Here is a 17636-nt window from a genome sequence, read left to right as displayed (position 1 = left end):
TTGTGGTACTTCACTCCCAAAGCTAGATCCCAATTTCTGAATTTCCTTCTTACACAATTGGTGCAAATTAAATGAAAAGGTGGGATACAGACTACAGTTCAGTTGCAGTGGCTGCTCTAGTGACAGGGCTCCCCAAGTTAGGTATGGAATCTGACTAAACCCATCTCCAAGAGACTCACCTTTGGAGGCAGTGTCGAAGTGGAGAAAACCACTAACAGACCGACTGTCATCTTCTACTTCACCATCAGCTAACAGGATTGAAAACAATACAAAAGTACATAAAAACACAGACATTCCAGAAGTAATTCTCAGAGGTTTAGGAAAAATGGTGCTTCCTAGGCAAAGGCAGCTTAAGAAATGCAGGGAAAATGATTTTAAGGTTGTAATCACAGATTTTGTGAGACATAATTAAGTAACCCTTCAAATGCCCAAAAGTCCCCAGAAGAATAGGGAGAAAAATAGCGGGAAAACAGGGCATTCATCACTGTCAAATGTACAATGAGAGTTCTAACAAATGGATACGAAAGTGATACAAATGCCCAATGGTCTTCAACCTTTTAGAGCCACAACACCAATATATAAAGTATAAGACTGGGGACCCACTGTCAATTCCGCCCCCCTCCTGGGACCCCATCTGCCTACCCCCTCCCTGACCCCTTCATGCCCTCCAAGCACTTTTCACTGTAACCAAATATTCTTATTAGAGAGAGAGAGCGCAGAAAAAGTAACCATGAAGCCTGGCACTAGTGAAAGCTATTTTAGCACAACTGCTAAAAACTTGAGCAGGACTGGGACACAATCTCCTAGTACCTGAAGGAGTACACCAGATGCCTCTCCCTTTTCCTGTTCATGCTCTCGTCCAGTGGTCTTCAACCTTTTTCATTTCTCTAAGTTGCACCAATCCCACAACTGAGGCTTCACAACCCCAAGGTTGATGATTACTGCTTTAAAAGAGCAACCCAGTGGCAACTCTCAAGTTTGTCCTGCCAAAAACCCACTTACCTAAGTAAGATTTCACTGGGATGTCATCTAGAAGCAAATGCAAGAGTCGCTGCGTGTGTGAACGTTGGCGGTTCAGTGAAGTAACACGTAGTTCTATAGATGCAGTTTTCATTAGCCAAGACATCTGGTTCAAGGCTGCAATCTCATGCTCTGAATGGAGAAGACAGCACAAGGGTGGCAAAGTTTCACAAAGTAACGCATACACTTTGGTCCAACTCATATGTTACACTTACAATACAACCACCAGCTGGTTTCAAATAGGTCAAACATAAGCACAAGGAGGCTGCCATGTGATGGAAGTTGTTTATAGGTCTACTTACATGTTTCATAGAATGCACAGCATTTGTACAGCATACCCAAGACTTTGATCTGTACACACTGTTATTCACACTTCACGCTCAACATACTAACCACAGCACGCACAATTAGTATTCTACATTTTCAAGGGGGTTAGTCCACATACTTGCTTTTTAAAATAAAGATATCATATAGTCATTCACTCAAAAGTAGGTGCCAGCAGACAGCTGTACATGCATTCAGCATAACCCGTAAATAGTTTTTAATGCAAGGTATGCATCCATATTGTGCACCTGACCACAAACCCTGATGCCTCTGTGCTCATGTTTTAAAGTATGTATTTCTCCCCTCAACATACAGATCAATCACTTGGTTGGAAAACACACGCATGCATATACCAGGATGCAGGCAAATAGCAAAAAGGAAGGGTAAACGTGGCATCTTTCTGTCAAGGCAAGATGTCCAGAATTCTGCCATAGAGATACACTCATTTCAAGAGACAAAGTGATTTTTCCCCAGAGACTGGCAAAGCAATATTAAACCTGAGGGACTGTATTTATGGTTTTACCTTTGACTGAAAATGGTAAATGCTGTAACTGAGAGAATAAGAAATCCTGGCTGGTCCTTAGATATCTCATAGTTGGACCTGAAGTGTCGGAGCAGGCACATAAATGATAGATCACCTGTTTAATCAGAAAATAATTCAGACGTTAGTTCCTTTTTACAGGCCTGCAAAGAATACTAGGTAGAGAGGAAATATTAGTCCATATATATCTGTAATTTATAATTTTCTAAAACTTACAAGCCATATGATGGTGGCTGAAGTCTTCTAAGAATCAGAACGACACTATTAAATCACAAAGTGGCAGATAAAAGATAAAACTGGGATCCAAGGATATATTTCTGGGCAACTGGCAATACATAGACAAGGTTTCAGATTCCTCTTTTTTTCCAGAAATAAGGCCTTTCCTCTCCTAATTAAGCTGTTGAATGTAAGAATGCTTGGGGCAAAATCCAGAAGTGAATGTGAGGGAGGACTGTGACATTGCTTCTGGTACTGAAAACAAATTCCAAATCTGAGAATGTGCTCAGAGGCACCCATAATCCTAAATCCACTGTCCTGAGCTACTATTTTGCATGTGGTTCCAGCTCAGACCTCAGGATTCTAGTTAACAAAGTAAGTCCTGCAAGCCTAAAGTCTGTTCACCCTAACCTACAAAAATCAATTTCCTACGTGAAAGCTTGTTGATTATATTCAAGAGACCTCATTTTAAGTTTTCAGAAAGAGAAATATTTTGCATACCTGATAACACAACTCTGCTAGATGAGGAGATTCTCGAACTGCTATGGGACCAGACCTCATTTCGGTGCCGTTTTCCAATATGTTTAAAATAGCATGAAGACAAGTACGAGGGCAGCCCAAAACACCTTTAAAAATGAAAGATTCATATTTAGATAACCAGTAAGTAGGTGCAAGATATACAGGTCTTAAATATGGCAAGTGGAAACAGAATTTCACTCTATGTTAAAATAACTGCTGACCAAACAGCAGCAAAAATTCTACCAATACTGTATAACAAAATCCAATATGGTATTGTATTGTCAAAGGTGGAGTACAAAGAAGCGGGAGGGGGAGTCTAAGAATTAAGAAATGCTCTAGAGACTTTGTATTTAGATACAGTTTCTATTGTGCACTAACTTTAAACATGAACTTTTAACAAAACAGCATTTTTGAAGTATTTTTTTCTGTCTTCTGAGATTAAAAATTGTTGCCCACTACCAAAAAGGACAGAAATACATTTCTCCCATTTCTGGGTAGATTTTGTCCAAACAGTAAACACAATCTATCCGTCCATCCGCACATGCATGAATTACAAGCACTTCTTCAGCCATGTACCTGGATCCTGTAGGTTGGTAGTGCTAACGGGCTTCTTGAGCTCATAACCCAGAAGATATAGAGCCAGATTGGGTGGGCTGCACTCCAGAGAGGTGATGAGAAGGTTCAGGATGTTAATCCTAGTTTCATGATAAATCGGGGCCTGCTTCCTTTCAGCCTCCAGTTCTTGGAACAAAAAATAAACATCAAAAATTCAGAAAGCCTTCAGTAGGTTAATATAAAATTGCTGTTAATAGAACCAGACATAACTTACAATAGTGCATGGCCTTTTTTCTTTTTAGCTAATAACAAGCCTCCTGTGAGTCTACTTGCCTGATCGCCTGTGATGAGCAACAACCACATTCAAATGACCACATAGGGAAGCTTTAGTACAAGTAACTGTGCAGGTGTGTGTTTTATTTTTTCTTGTTTCAGATATCAAACTATTATAGGTATATGTGGGTGGTTATTAACTTATGATCAGTAACTTTTGCAGACTTATCTTCAAAGCCAATATGAAAATCAGCTTTGCACTTTAGTAGGCTCCACTTACCGTTTTGCTCAAAATGAAACATACATTAAAAAGAGAGGAATCTAAAGCCAGTTACAAGTAACACTTGTGGTCTGCTCCAAAAAAAAAAAAAAAAAAAAAAAAAAGAGTACAATGGCTTTAAGTTCTCCAACTGATGTCATATAAGGTCCCCTGGTATTTTAATTTGTATGAAAATAGAAATTGAATACCTCCATACCTTCGACAGGATTAATTATTTCTTCTGCCATTTCACAGTCCAAACATTCCACAAAACCAGCCATCAATTTCTGGCTAATCGCCTGGATTTGCAAGTAAAGGAGAAGATTAAGACAGTGATTTATTAAGACTGCACACCAATTTAAAACAACACATAACATTCATCCATCCTCCATTTAATGTTATAAATTGTTTGCAGAAAAAACCCTTTTCCCACTTATACCAGCCTTGAATCAGATCCAGCCATGATGCCCCAATTTAGGGAACCATATATTTATTTAGCTATGTAAATTGCTTTGTTAACTGTTGTTGTTAAGCAGTGTGTTATTGTATGGGGTGTATATATACCATATATAGCAATATGGTGTGTATATACAGGTTGAGACTAATTATTTGCGTGGATGGCAAAAAACGAACTATAGCAAATCAATTTAAAAAGTTTCTTTGCTCTGGTGATTTAAAAACAGCCTTGCTGACCTTTTGACTCTAAGAGTAATTAAGAAGACAATCCATCAATCAGTCATCCTCCAAGAGCTTACAAAGAGCTGAGAGCTTACACTCAGCCCCTCCCTTCACCAATGTAAGGGGATCACCTTTCTTTCATGTGCTCGGGGGAAGGGAGAAGTCCACTGGGGAGAGAAGGACTGATGGATTGTCAGCCAGCTGCCCTCTCCCCTCTCTCATTAAGAGGCTATTGTTAAAGGACTGCTCAGTTTTTTAAACTGATTTTAAAGGAGTGTATTTTCCCCTTCTCTAGGGATCAGCACATTCCTTCTCATTTGCAGGGGCCATTCGTGTTGAGTCAAATCCATGTATAAAAAAATCCATGTATGAATAGGCTATGAATGAATCCGTGTATGAATAGGCTGGACCTGTATACCATATATAAATATAAATAGTAATAATATCATCCTCACCACCACCACCACTACATCACATTGAAAGCAAGGTGCTCAGTACCAGAGGTGGGAAGGAGAATATAGATGCTTGCTGTACCCTGTTTCTTGTTGATAACAAGCTTCTCCACATAGTATGAAGCAGTGGCAGGGGGAAATGTAAGCAAGAAGTGAGGCTTGAGGAATCTGGATGGGAGAGAACATCATTCCCTAGCCTTCCCCCTCACGTTTTCATATGCACACGGAGACACTTAAAAGAGAATACTCAAACATTTCATAACCTTCCAATAATAAATCCAGCCATTGTAATAGCAAAAGGGTTTGCTGTTAAATAGCTACATCATTCTTCTCTACTACTGAATGAAAAATTAACATAGCAGTTACCTGGTCTTGTGTGAAATCTCCAATTAGTTTGACCTGAATGTTTGAATTACAAGAAATGCAACACAGAATCTTGGAACTTTCAAAAGCCAGTTCTGGATTTGTGCTACCATGATAAAGGTACCTTTAAAATGACAAGAACATCATAGCAGTTGGTGATCTGGCCAGAAATTCCAGAGAAAAGGAAAAAGTATCATTACATAATATATAAAAATAAGTTCTGTGATCTCAAAATATCTAAAGTTACAATTCTAAACTGACCAGAATGCAATGGGGATTATTTCCAAGTAAACAGGAAGATTGCACTACCTCTCTATGTAGGTAAGGCAAGCAAACAGAATTTTAACTCCCCTACTAATCCTTCACACACAAACGGTCTCGCAAATATCCACATATTTTACTGGGTCCAATGCTACACCTCAAACCATCCCCTTTGTAAGATGCTCCCAATGAAAAGGCAGCACCACATGTAACAAGGTCATCTACTTCTACAAAGCCACACTGATGGCATAAGCAGCCAGGTCTGCTGTGGGAGCTTTTAAAAATGGATGTAACAGCTTAGCAATGCAGGTCACCTCTAGAGGCACACCTGTCCTCTAAACAGAGTGGGCCTACCTGGCTATGTTCACTACATGGTCTGCCTTTTTAGTCCGAGGATTGATTCCTTGCAAGAGCTGTTCCAGTGATGTGACGATCAGGGAGAGATGGCTTTCCCTTAGGTAGTCCATGAAAAGGTTCTCTTTCTGCAGCGTCAGATTGAGAAGCCCAAGACAATACTGTACTGCTTTCTCTAAATGCTTCTTTCCTGAATAAAAAATGAAAACACACTAACTTCTAGAACACTTCAGAAAACACTTCATTTTGAATATTATCTGATGATGATGCCACAACTAGTCATGTTTTCTACTGAAACCCCATAACCATTGCCCAATTTTATTCATCAGTTTTCCTTACAGCAAAGCTTCCTACAATGAAGAATTCAATTCATAGCATATACAGGAAGTACAAAAAAGCTGTCAGCGTTTTAACTGTTTTTAAAGCTGCTACATACCAGGGAAAGGGGCATAGGTATCTAGTTGTTTAACTCCTTCTTCCAGCAAGCTAAGACAAAGTTCCAACATTGGTGACTCATTCAACAGATGATACATCAGGTTAAATCCAGGTGGTTTATAAGCTATAATTTCTTCTCCTGGAAAAGGAAAAACACAGTCAAGTACTATTCAGGAGCATTAGAATCTGCCAGAGATTTGTCCTAATCTTATTTCCAAGAAACCCAGACTGCCAGCATGAATTCTGCCTCCCTTGCTCTTCCATCTAAGAACTGCAAGATTCAGACACTTACCCTCTTTTAGGACCTATAATTCCGTCTCTCTTCTCTGTACCTTCTCCTGAAAAATGTCTTTGCTCTTAAACTGTCCCTTATCTAGGTTACCATTAACACTTCCTTGTTAAACTACAGACATTATTTCTTTTTCTTAAATTCAGGTTCTCTCTGCTGAACTCCAATCTTCCTCCTGTTCTACTATGGAGTACATTATCCTTCTTAAGACTGCATCACATCCTTTTAGAGTTCTCTGCCTCTGAATGAATCTCCTCTGTCAACTCCCCTAACATGCTAGCCCCTCTGCTCTAAACAAATTCATTTTTAATCTCTTCCTTCCATGCTCTACCTTACAATTAGGAACAAAGCAGCCTCCCTCTACACCCAGAGCCTCCTAAATCTGTTCGGAAAATTTTTTGAACTTTCTTGCTTCAGCCTAACTCCAAATTCCTTGCAACCTGAATCATCCTACCCACCCACTGCTCCAACCTGAAGAAAAAGTCACAATCTGGAAGACTTCTTGGATCCAGCTTTGCTCCTCAAAACACAGGCAGCAGTTGTGGCTAGGAGTGCTTTGACCCTGCTTCAACTGGTACACCATCTTTAGCCCTTCTGGGAGAAAGAAGATCTGACTACAAAGATTCACACCTTACTCATGTCTCATCTTAAGGCTCTTCTTGAGGCTGCCCATGAAGACTGTGCAGAAACATCAAACCACTGGTGCAACTGATCAGAAACTTCACCAGAATGTTGAATGCGCACTGAATGCGCAGAATGAACAGAATGTGCAGAATGCGACAGCTATGCTACTTTCTTGCAGCCATTAGTTACAGCATATAACAGTGCTCTCTGAGCTTCATTGGCTTCTAGGATGTTTCTGATAACAATTCAAGATGATAGTTAAAAACCTCATAACCAGGGTACCTCAAGGACAGCCTCCTCCCGTGTGCCTACTTGCACACTGCATTCATCTTCAGAGGGTCTGTTCCACCATGGATACAGGAATGCTAGACAGAGCCTTTTTGGTGCTGACACTCCAATTCTAGCACTCTTCCCCTCCCTAGGAAGCCTAGTAGGCTCCTACACTGCCTGCTTTTAAGCAGACAGTGAAAAAGTTCTTGTTCTGTTTGGCCTTCCCTTGAATGTACTTTGCTTCCTGGCATCTTAGAACCATTAAACTCTGAACCTTTCTGGCCAGCTCTGTTTAACTATTTAGTTATTCTTACACTGTTTTTATCAAGATGGTAAATCACAGTAATGATCCTTTAAATGGGATAGAAAGTTAAGTTTAAAAAAGATACTCATTTGTAAGCAACTGCCCTCTCCCCACCTTATTCCGTCCATGAAATGTGTAGAGAATATGGCAACCCCATAGTCAGGGAATGCCTTATTTTTAGGTTTTGTGCATCATTTTGCATATTGTTGTATTTAAATAATAACCATAGTACCACAGATTGTCTGACTGGCTTCCAAGAACCTGTCCATGGCACCAAACAAGGTGTGCCATGGCTCCCTGGTCCAAGGAAGGTATAAGGTAATACAGATCAAGAAAGAGCTTACCTTGTAACTCTACATACTGGTCTACAAAATCTTCAAGCTGAGGTTCGTAATCTCGCAGCAATTTATAAAACACCTCAAGAACTGCTTCAGCTACTTCCCACTGTCAAGAAAACCACACCAAAAACATTGTTCATACAGTAAAAACAAAGTGATCATGGCCCAGTCCTATCTGCCGGCATAAACGGTGCAGTGACACTGTAAATGGCACTGCTGTCAAGCACAAAGGAGCTACCAGTGGAAATGGGCACTCCTCACACATGCCAACAGCCCATGTAGGCAGCACAAGAGAAGATAAGGTGGCAGCAGGGACAGGTCATGGGTGGAGTAGGGTGGTTTGAGGGGGAGGATCTCAACAGCATTCACACACACTGCATCGGATCTCCTGTTCCCGGCCAAGACCCACCCCTTCCTCTCCTCGCTTACACCAGCAAAAGAGCTGGCACAGGTCTGAGGAGACCCATAAGTGACCAGAAGGTCTACAGAGAGGTAATTTTTAAACCTACCTCTCACTGGCCATCTGGTCAGCTTCCCCTCCCCCACCATAGCATACAGCGTACACTTCATCGTTGTGGTTGCATGCTATGGAGTGGTGGAGGATAGGATTGGGCTGTTAAAGTGACATCAATACACTGTCAGTAAGAACCACAGCTGAATCAGAGAACTACCACAACCAGGAAATTGAAATCATATCATACATCAGCATGCATTCACATCCTACAGATGGGTAAAGTCCAAATCAGCTTACACCATCACTTGCATTCATTATTCCAGGTTCTGTCAACATGAACAATGGCATTTGTTTAAAAAAAAAATAAAGAACTTTATAGGTAGCATTTCATACATACACATCTAAAGGACTTCAGTGCATGCTAGTCTCTTCAAGAATGATTAAACAAGGTAGTGAAAATAAAACTACAAACATACTGAAATTATATAAATTTAAGAGGCACCCACATTTAACCATACTATGGGTTATTTTTTGTTAAACAAACAGGATAGAGTAGTGCTGAAGAAAGTACACAGAGGACTAAAACAATTAACATTTTACGAGAGAAAAGCATTTACAGCTTTTTAGTTTCTACCAAAAAAGGAGAAGGAAATTCATTTTCACTGAATGCCCCATTAATACACAATGAGCATTTCATCACTCCAAAAAATAACTTTGCCAATTATTGTCCCATGCTTTCACTTGGTAGAACAAAAAAGAACAGAACATTATGCCTATTAGAAAATATTCCAGGGTCTAATTGCTTCTAAAAGCTTTACAAATCACCATGACAGATCACAAAGCCACTGCTATCATTGGTAATCCTAATGCTTGGGCATTTAAGATTTGTGTCATTGTGATGACTGTTTCTGTTCGTTTGTTTCATGCTGCTTCTGAAGTCTGTGTTCCTGCTCTGAGATGCCAAGAAGTAACAGTATGATGCAGTAGAAGCTAGGTCAAGTGGCTTAGGTGGGAGCATGCAAGGCAAAAGTTAGCTAGAAAGAGTTGGACTAAATAATATAATCTAGCTGGTAAACTAACAGGCATTCAAACATTAATTTAATGCCACTGGATGTGGTAATTACTACTTTCACAGAGGCTGTGGTTTAAACAAAGCCATGGAAAGTCTATCAATGGCTACTTGGCACCATCAGGAAGAGTGGGGCATCCATACTTTGAACAGAACACCACTTAATGCAAAATAGCAAGAAGATATACACAAACATCTGTAGCGGTAATTTAAATCACTATGTTGAAAGAACTGTTTTATGACCCAAAGTTACCTTTTCAGCAGCCCTCCGGTAAGCCCGTGTCTGAAATCGAAGAAACACGGAGTCTCTCAGAAATTGCAGATAGGGGTCAAAACCTGGGGGACGCAGCCCAGCCCCCAGGTTTGAAGGAAATGAACTCTCAACCAACGTGCTGATGAGGTGGCAGAAAGCACGAGTTAAAGGATACTCCTCAAACCGGGATTCAATCTCATTCAATTCAACCTTTTGAAGAAAGCAAGAAAAATGCAGTAAAAAAAAATCACCACACTCATGTTCTCATTTTTTTTTACACCCAGACCCCCATTAATTTCTTCTTGATTTTTCAACTTCATAATTATTACATGTTACGGTTTCAACAGGACCACGTGTTTTCATCATCATCATTACAGACCACAGAAGTTCCAAAATAAAACTCAGCAGCATAGAATTGATATTGTAGTCATCAGTATTATGATAAACCAGTATTAGCTAGTTCTCCCCCTCCCTTTCTTTACATTTAAAAGGGCCACCAGCTTTTCAAAGAACTAGCTTCCAGGAGCTATAAGGCAGCATAGTAACAGTGAAATTCTGGGCAAAAGTAAAGAAGCAGTTTTCAAAACTCCTCCTACAGCTGCCCTGCATTTTAACATCATGTAGGAAGGCTCTGCTCCAAATGCCTACTCTGAGGGAGAGGACATCAGTGTGAGCATGGCTTTCGCTGTACAGCTCCTATCCTTTGGAACTTGCTTAATAGGGAAACTTCCAAGCACCGAGCCCTCTTTAGGAACTTTTGGAAGTTACCAAATGTATCGTTCATCTTGGAAAAATATTTAATTTACTTATTACTCTTTAACATCTATGGCCCCAATCCAGTTAAAGCTAGTCTTCATTAGCAGTACAATCCTATGCCCGTTTACTGAGAAGTAAGTCCCACTGTGTACAGTAGAGCCTACTCTCACATAAGAGTGCTTAAGACTATAACCTAAGCCATGCTACAGTAAGCATGTTATTTACAATTAATTCATCCTGTTGCTTTCAATAGGTCCAGTAATTCCCTCCTGTATAAAGTCAGGAGTGCTGAATGCACTTATTTAAAGGGCCCAGGTGTGGCTAATTCTATATAGATTGGGTTACTAATCATAAATTTAGCTGAACTGTGTCTATTGTCAACTGGTATTACTTACAGATGTTCTCAATTAACTTTGGTGAATTGTTTTGATTTTTTTCTTATCTTAAAAAGACATGATTTCTTTTAATTAAAAAAAGAATGCAAAAGGGCTTTGAAACTATTATGTACACAATATCAGTCCTACAGCTTCTCATTTAACACAATCAGAAATGATTAAACTTTACCTCAATGCCAATTGCTTGTTTCTGACCTGGAGTTCTTACAGTTTGCAGTATCTTCCAAAACAAACAAAAAGAGAAAGGAAATGCTTTTTTCACAATTACTGAAATAAGAGGGCTGTATCTGAACAACGCAACAAAAATACTAATTGTGCTGACAGGACAAGACCAAGCAACAAACATATTAACTGTGTTTCTCTCACACACATCACTGTTCAAAACCTTCTAAAAATGCTGTATTATCCATTTTATAGTTTTTATGACTGTTAGCCACCCTGGGCATTCACTTAGTAAAAGCAGGATAAAAATTCATTAAATAAATAAGGAGAGTGACCCTGTCTGGACATGAGAAACAGCTCACAGTGAACAAAGCTCTGAAACCCACTTGAGGAATGGCATATCTAAGGTTTAATTTACAAGAAGTTTTTAAAAAGGGAATAAACCCAAACTCAAGAAATAGAGCAATCACATTTTTGACCCTATAGGGCTAAACTACCATGGGGAGGGGGGGAGAAATACCTGTGTGTATTCCAATGACTGCCAAAGAGAAGCAGCAATTTCAGGAGATTTCCCAAAAGCTGCAAGAGTTTCTAATAACTCTGCCTTCAAGATGGGAGGAATGCTACACTGCAGAAGTCCCAAAATGATAACCACTGGGGTCCACTGAGGATGTTCACAGAGAGCCAGGCGAGCATTCTCACTCTATAAAATACAGAACACAAATGCAGTTTTGTGGAATTCAAGAAATCCCGCACAATTGTTTTTACATTCATCTTCAGCCAAATATAGTACTGTCATGAGCAGAAGTTAAAAACGGTTTCCTGTTTGTGTGAAGGCAGTTAGAACTCAAACTACAGTTTTCTTTCTAAAACCATTTTAAAAAGTACCGGAAAAACTATTTGGTTTGAATTTCTTTCCCAAATGGCCAAATGAAAGGGAGATGAGCAAAGGAACCCCAAAAAGTATCTAAAGGCAAATTCCTAGTGGCTGGGGGCAACAAAAGATTGACCCAACAGATAGGCATTGGGCATCTCTGAGTCCTGAGTATGAAACCTACAAGACTACCACAGGCACAGACTACTGAATAACAGACTGAGGGTTGTAACCAAACTTAGGGCCATAGTAGGATTTCTACCACAAGCAGAGTTGCACATGATATGAACCCACTAGCAACAATGTGGCTTGTTTCTTCCTACAAATGTTTTTTTGGTAATGCCTGAAGTGGCTTTCATAGCCATTGAAGCTCAAGTACTTTTCCCAGGATCCAGCTCCTGTCACTCAATGAAAGAGATCGCAGGATCATTTCCTGGTGCTTTCTTTGAGGAGCAGGAGCTAGACACATGAATGCTACCTGTACTTCAAGAGTTCTAAAGACACTGCCACCCTCAAACAAAGTAGAAAAAAAGGATTTATAAGAAAAAAATCCCTGCTGCAATAACAAAGTCTATCCCAACCACAAGCAATTCCAATTTTTGCAAGTACAAAAAGGAGTATTTGGAAGGGGTCTAGACTTGCTGCAAGTAAGGCTCTTGTGCTTTCTCTAAAATGCCCTGTTCATTATCTCTGCACAGGAAAGAGCTCCTTCAGAACTAATCCAGATTGGAATCCTGAATGTATCAACAAGAAAAAGATTACCTACCCACTTTACTATAGTGCTTGTAAGTTGTAGAAAGGCAATCAATCCATCCTGCTCTTTCTGAGTGATGCCTCTCAGGGGGAGGTGGCGATACTGAATGCTATCTGCGCTTGGCAGATCTTTCCGCAGGTGTTCATGATACAGCATTAAAGAGTGGAAGAAATGCTCCCAGGAGACAGGACTACCACCTGCTCCTTGGATGTTCTCAGCTACAAGAAAAAAAAACATATCTACATTGTTGCAGATTCTGCTCACTTAACTAAGCCAAGGGGTGAAATAAAACTGGGGTGTTGTAAAATTAAGTTTAGGAATTCATTTTTATCTAGAAGCTCAGAAGTACAGTATCATCAACAGATACATACGATGGTCTGTCATTCACAAAAAGCAGCCCCAAAAAGTTAGTATACAGAGACCATAGAGGATAAAGAAGCGGTTGAAAGGAATAAAATATATATTTTACATAGTATTTTGTCTGTCCCTCTTTCTATGTTTTCTCTAGTATCTTTCAGAATCAGAGCGAAAGCATTTTTTAATCCCATATAGCAGTGATTCCCAAACTCCTCAAGAATTTGGGAATCAGGGTAAGTCTTTGCAGGGGAGGAGGAAGGCAGCAATGCGATCCCCAGAATCATGCCACTGCCAGGGATGGAAGGGGTGTTAAACTTACCCATCACTGTAAGCCGCATGAAGTGTTGATATGTAGATACTTTGGATATGTATATGCACAAATATTTTTCCCCCTTTTTTTAAGCAATTCATAAGCACGTATCGATGTTATATTCTTTTTTTTGTTTGTTTTTGTTCTGTTTATGTAAAACAATAAAATTTAAGAAAAAAAACTTACCCATCACTGTGTCAGCCTCTGGGGAGGGGATGTGGGGAACCCTGTGGAGCCTTCCACAAGGCTCCCCAAGCTTTGTAAAGTGTAAAAATCATGATCGCAACCCACTCCCAGTTTGTGATCACGGAAGTGGGTCATGATCATGATTTTTACACTTTCAAAGACTTGGGGAAACCTGCGGAGGGCTCTGCGGGACTTCCTGCACTCCCCAGAGGCTGGCGCAGCGATAGGCAAATTTAACCCCCCCCCCCTTCCATCCTCAGCAGTGGCACAATCCTGGAGATCAAGCATTGCTGCCTTTCCCCCTTCTCCACCCTTTAGGGGATCAGAGGAAGGGCTTATCAGTCTGGGGTGCTGAGATGCCCCAGTTTGAGAATTTCAGCTATAACACTGTCCTATATCAATTTACAAATTTATCCTGTTTGTCCTTTCATTCAGTGGGCAATTCAATGTCAAAACGAATCCTTTTTGGTATTCTTTTAATCCACTTCTGATTCACTTCCATCAGTAATGCTGCATGGCAACAGAACAGAACAATGGATAATGCTAAATTTCTTCTCAATACTGCACTGTAAACGTGAGAATGCCACGCTTACTGGGTTGTCATTAGGAAGAGACAGACTGTATTGTCTTTATTTTTACATCATTTTACATCAGAAATGTTTAATGGAAGGGACAGAAACACAAAGAGAAATGAGGGCATTATTTTCACTTGCACAGCACCTATTCTGTCCATCCAAGATAGATTCTTTAAGTGCCCACCTCTTCATTTCTCCAGCTGCTTTCTCAAATAGAGGGTCTATATTAAGATTCATCAACTAGAAATGCATTTAAAAACAAAGAAATGAAGCACCAGAACTAAATATAAAAAATTTGGACCAAGTTTTTCACTTATTTTTCTGTTGGTGACCAGTTTTCCTTGCTAGGTAGTACATGTGTGACCTTTTGAGGATTCCAAAGAAAAGGGAAAAGAAACCAAAAGTTAGCAGGAGTTACTGATATGGGGTCCTATTTCTTACCATGGCTGCTACTATTGACCTTCAGTAAAGTAAAACAGTAATGTGCACACTGCGGCCCACTGGCCAGTCCCCGGAGCATTTTCAGATAAGGAATGTATATTGTAGAGGGGAGGAGATCTCCCATTTGTCTCACAAATTTAGACAGAACAACCTGCAATACAAAAACAAGTTGCATTTCACAGTATAAGCATATATCAGCGTAATAAGAAATATCTGCCAAAAAGTTTCTAAATAACAGGCAACTTCCCTACACATAAAAATCAACTCAAATAATCACTTGAAATGATTGCTTTGAACTGGATAAGAATTCCCCCAACTTAAGACACAAGGGGAATGACTTGTCCTTGTCCTATTGCTTAAATCTTTCCCAATAAAATCATAGGCTTAACTCTCCCAACAAAATCAGTGGAATTTAAAAAGTCCTTATCTTTTGCTGATTTGTACCCCCTATATGTAGAGTCACTTTGAAATTTTAATATAAAAATAATTTGTAAAGCATTAACAAAAAACTATTTGGCATAAGTGATGGCCACTCAGGGTTCGTGCCCCCATCACTGCTGTAACTGCAAGTATATAGTTCCATGTCAGGTATGGAACTATGCACCTGCACCTACTTCCCTTATTAACTTCACCTCTCATGGCCTTAACAGCCTGCAAACACTCACATCCTTTTGGAAAATATGGGAAGATCTATAACCACCTTAAAATTACTTTCATCCAAATCTCTTTTCCAATTAATGGAGAAAACTAATCTTTTCAAACCTGACGCTGAGGGGGCCTTTGATGAGCAATCCCAAGATAGGATCCCATAATGGTAGAGCTTTGCAGAGGCTCTGAAGGGCACCAGTACTCCAGAGCAAGTTCCAAACTGAAAGGATCCTTCTTGTACAACTCAGCAATCTGTATAGGTAAAGAAAAAAGAGACATGGACATCAAAACAAACGTTTTGATTAAAAGAAAAAGACACCAATATGCAGTTGGTGTTGCACTAATACATAGGATAGCCTGGTCAACCAAACAATAAATGCACAATTCAACAGAAATATTTAAAAATAAGCAGTGAGCTTCCGCTAAAGTTTGGTATAAATAAAAAAAGCTTTTGACATAAAAAATTTTACCGTTACAACCATACATTTTTAACCAAACCTTTTAAACAATAAAACTGCAAAAGGAATCTTTTTTAAAAAAGAACTTACTAGAAGCATTAGATGCTCCAGATCCCGCCTCAAAGAAAGTGGCGGCTCATTACCCAGCTGTATACTCATGTGGATCATGCGAGCATCTTCATCAGCACGATTTCTCAGCTGTTTCACCTACAGAATTTAAAAACGAAAGCAATGTTAATTAACAATACAACAGAACAAAAAAAAAGACAGCTCTTAATAGCTGTTTTGATTATCTTTCATTACCATTTACAAAACTGCTACTAGAACAAACAGGTGAAATTAAAGAATTTTTTTATTCTCTTACTTCAGAATTGCTACACTGTGATAATTATGGACAATAAATACATGAGGAATTGGGGCTTTAAAATAATACCACAGAGGGCCCAATCCTATCCAACTTTCCAGATCTGACGCAGTTGTGCAAATGGGGCATGCACTGCATCCTGCAGTGGGAGGGCAATCATGGAGGCCACCTGAAGGTAAGAAACATTTGTTCCCTTACCTCAGGGCTGAACCATGGCTGCATCAGTACTGGAAAGTTGGAAAGAATGGGGCCCATATTACATAAGGTAAGAGGAAAAAAACTATAGGCCTGCCGTTAAGTGAAACCGCGGATATGAGGGGACGCCTCCCACCCTTGCCTCCAGAGGGTCTTCTGAGGGTTGCAGAGGCTGCGCGTGACCACCTGTGGCTGCTGTGGGCCTCAAAATGGATGAAAAGGCCAAAACACACAACTTCAGAATTTCAATCAAAAAATCAAAATTAACATTTTTAGTGCCTTATAAGTCATTGGGAGGCCGAGGGAAGCTGCGGAGGGAGAACAATGATTGAAAAAAGGAGAACAATGGTTTTTTTAAAAAATGAAGACCACCAAAGCTGCAATCCTATATACATGTTCTTGGGAGAAAGCCTGACTGGGAGCACAACGGGGCTTACTTCTATACATATAAGCTTCTACTCCAAGCAACTTAAGCTAGTCCATGGCTTAAGACAAGGGTAAGCTAGGACTTAAATCAATATACTGATTCTTGATGATTTATCCAGACAAAAAACATATTAAAACACCATGTAATTAGATTTTATTACAATCATAATCACTAATAACAAAATCTGATAAATTACATATGAACTATATACACATTTGTTATTTTTAAGCATAGTTTCTAAAGAGTACTTCTTGCTCAAAACACATCAAAACATTTCCTCTTCAATATTATACTACAGTTGTGACCAACTTTGTACTGCCTTCAAAAAACAAACTGAACTTAAATCAAGCTAGGTGAACTATAGGTAACAGGCAAAATGTTGGGGTCCTGCATTTCAAACATGAACCATTCAACCAAAAGGCAAAGTGCCATGCAACAGCACGTAAAAATGCTCTGGATATTGTATGCTAAATGTAAATCATTACACAATTTCTAAAGATGTCCTTTCTTGCACTAGATCAAAATTATCTAAAATAATGTTCATGATTTAAAATAAAATGACACACACCATTCACACCCCAAATACTCTACATAGCAGTAATTATTTTAATCTCCATACACACATTACATTGGGATGTTAGGCCTATCTATATGAAAAATTCTGCACCTGGTCCATTTAATTAAAACTTACTTTCATCGGCATGAGTGCAAGAAAGTCAGTGACAAGGTTGTGGATTCTGCGCATATAAAATTCATCCTGGTAGAAGTTTTCAGCTCTCAACACAGATTCAGTAAGGAAGAGAAAAACATTATCTGCAATTGCTAATTCTGCCATTGCTTCATCTGCTTCCGTGAATTCTGCAAGTGCTGAACAGAATGAAGA

General features: G+C 39.5%; 1 protein-coding gene across 1 annotated transcript in view; it reads right to left on the bottom strand.

The window, feature by feature from the left end:
• Positions 1-17636, bottom strand: part of NUP205 (nucleoporin 205) — a 47951-nt gene that overhangs the window by 19904 nt on the left and 10411 nt on the right. Inside the window, exons 8-25 of the mRNA XM_066633206.1 lie at positions 17445-17620; positions 15858-15974; positions 15424-15561; positions 14662-14812; positions 12805-13010; positions 11685-11867; positions 11172-11222; positions 9852-10061; positions 8082-8181; positions 6252-6389; positions 5816-6005; positions 5204-5324; positions 3925-4006; positions 3197-3361; positions 2603-2727; positions 1868-1982; positions 1003-1152; positions 180-248 (exon numbers count right to left, since the gene is read on the bottom strand). Of these exons, the coding sequence (XP_066489303.1) occupies positions 180-248; positions 1003-1152; positions 1868-1982; positions 2603-2727; positions 3197-3361; positions 3925-4006; positions 5204-5324; positions 5816-6005; positions 6252-6389; positions 8082-8181; positions 9852-10061; positions 11172-11222; positions 11685-11867; positions 12805-13010; positions 14662-14812; positions 15424-15561; positions 15858-15974; positions 17445-17620 (2487 nt within the window). The remainder of the gene's footprint in view (positions 1-179; positions 249-1002; positions 1153-1867; positions 1983-2602; positions 2728-3196; positions 3362-3924; positions 4007-5203; positions 5325-5815; positions 6006-6251; positions 6390-8081; positions 8182-9851; positions 10062-11171; positions 11223-11684; positions 11868-12804; positions 13011-14661; positions 14813-15423; positions 15562-15857; positions 15975-17444; positions 17621-17636) is intronic.

The sequence above is a fragment of the Tiliqua scincoides genome, chromosome 7, assembly GCF_035046505.1.
Source record: "Tiliqua scincoides isolate rTilSci1 chromosome 7, rTilSci1.hap2, whole genome shotgun sequence".
Classification (NCBI taxonomy): Eukaryota; Metazoa; Chordata; class Lepidosauria; order Squamata; family Scincidae; genus Tiliqua; species Tiliqua scincoides.
The sequence above is the reverse complement of the archived record's forward strand: the minus strand, read 5'-3'. Positions and strand labels throughout refer to the sequence as shown.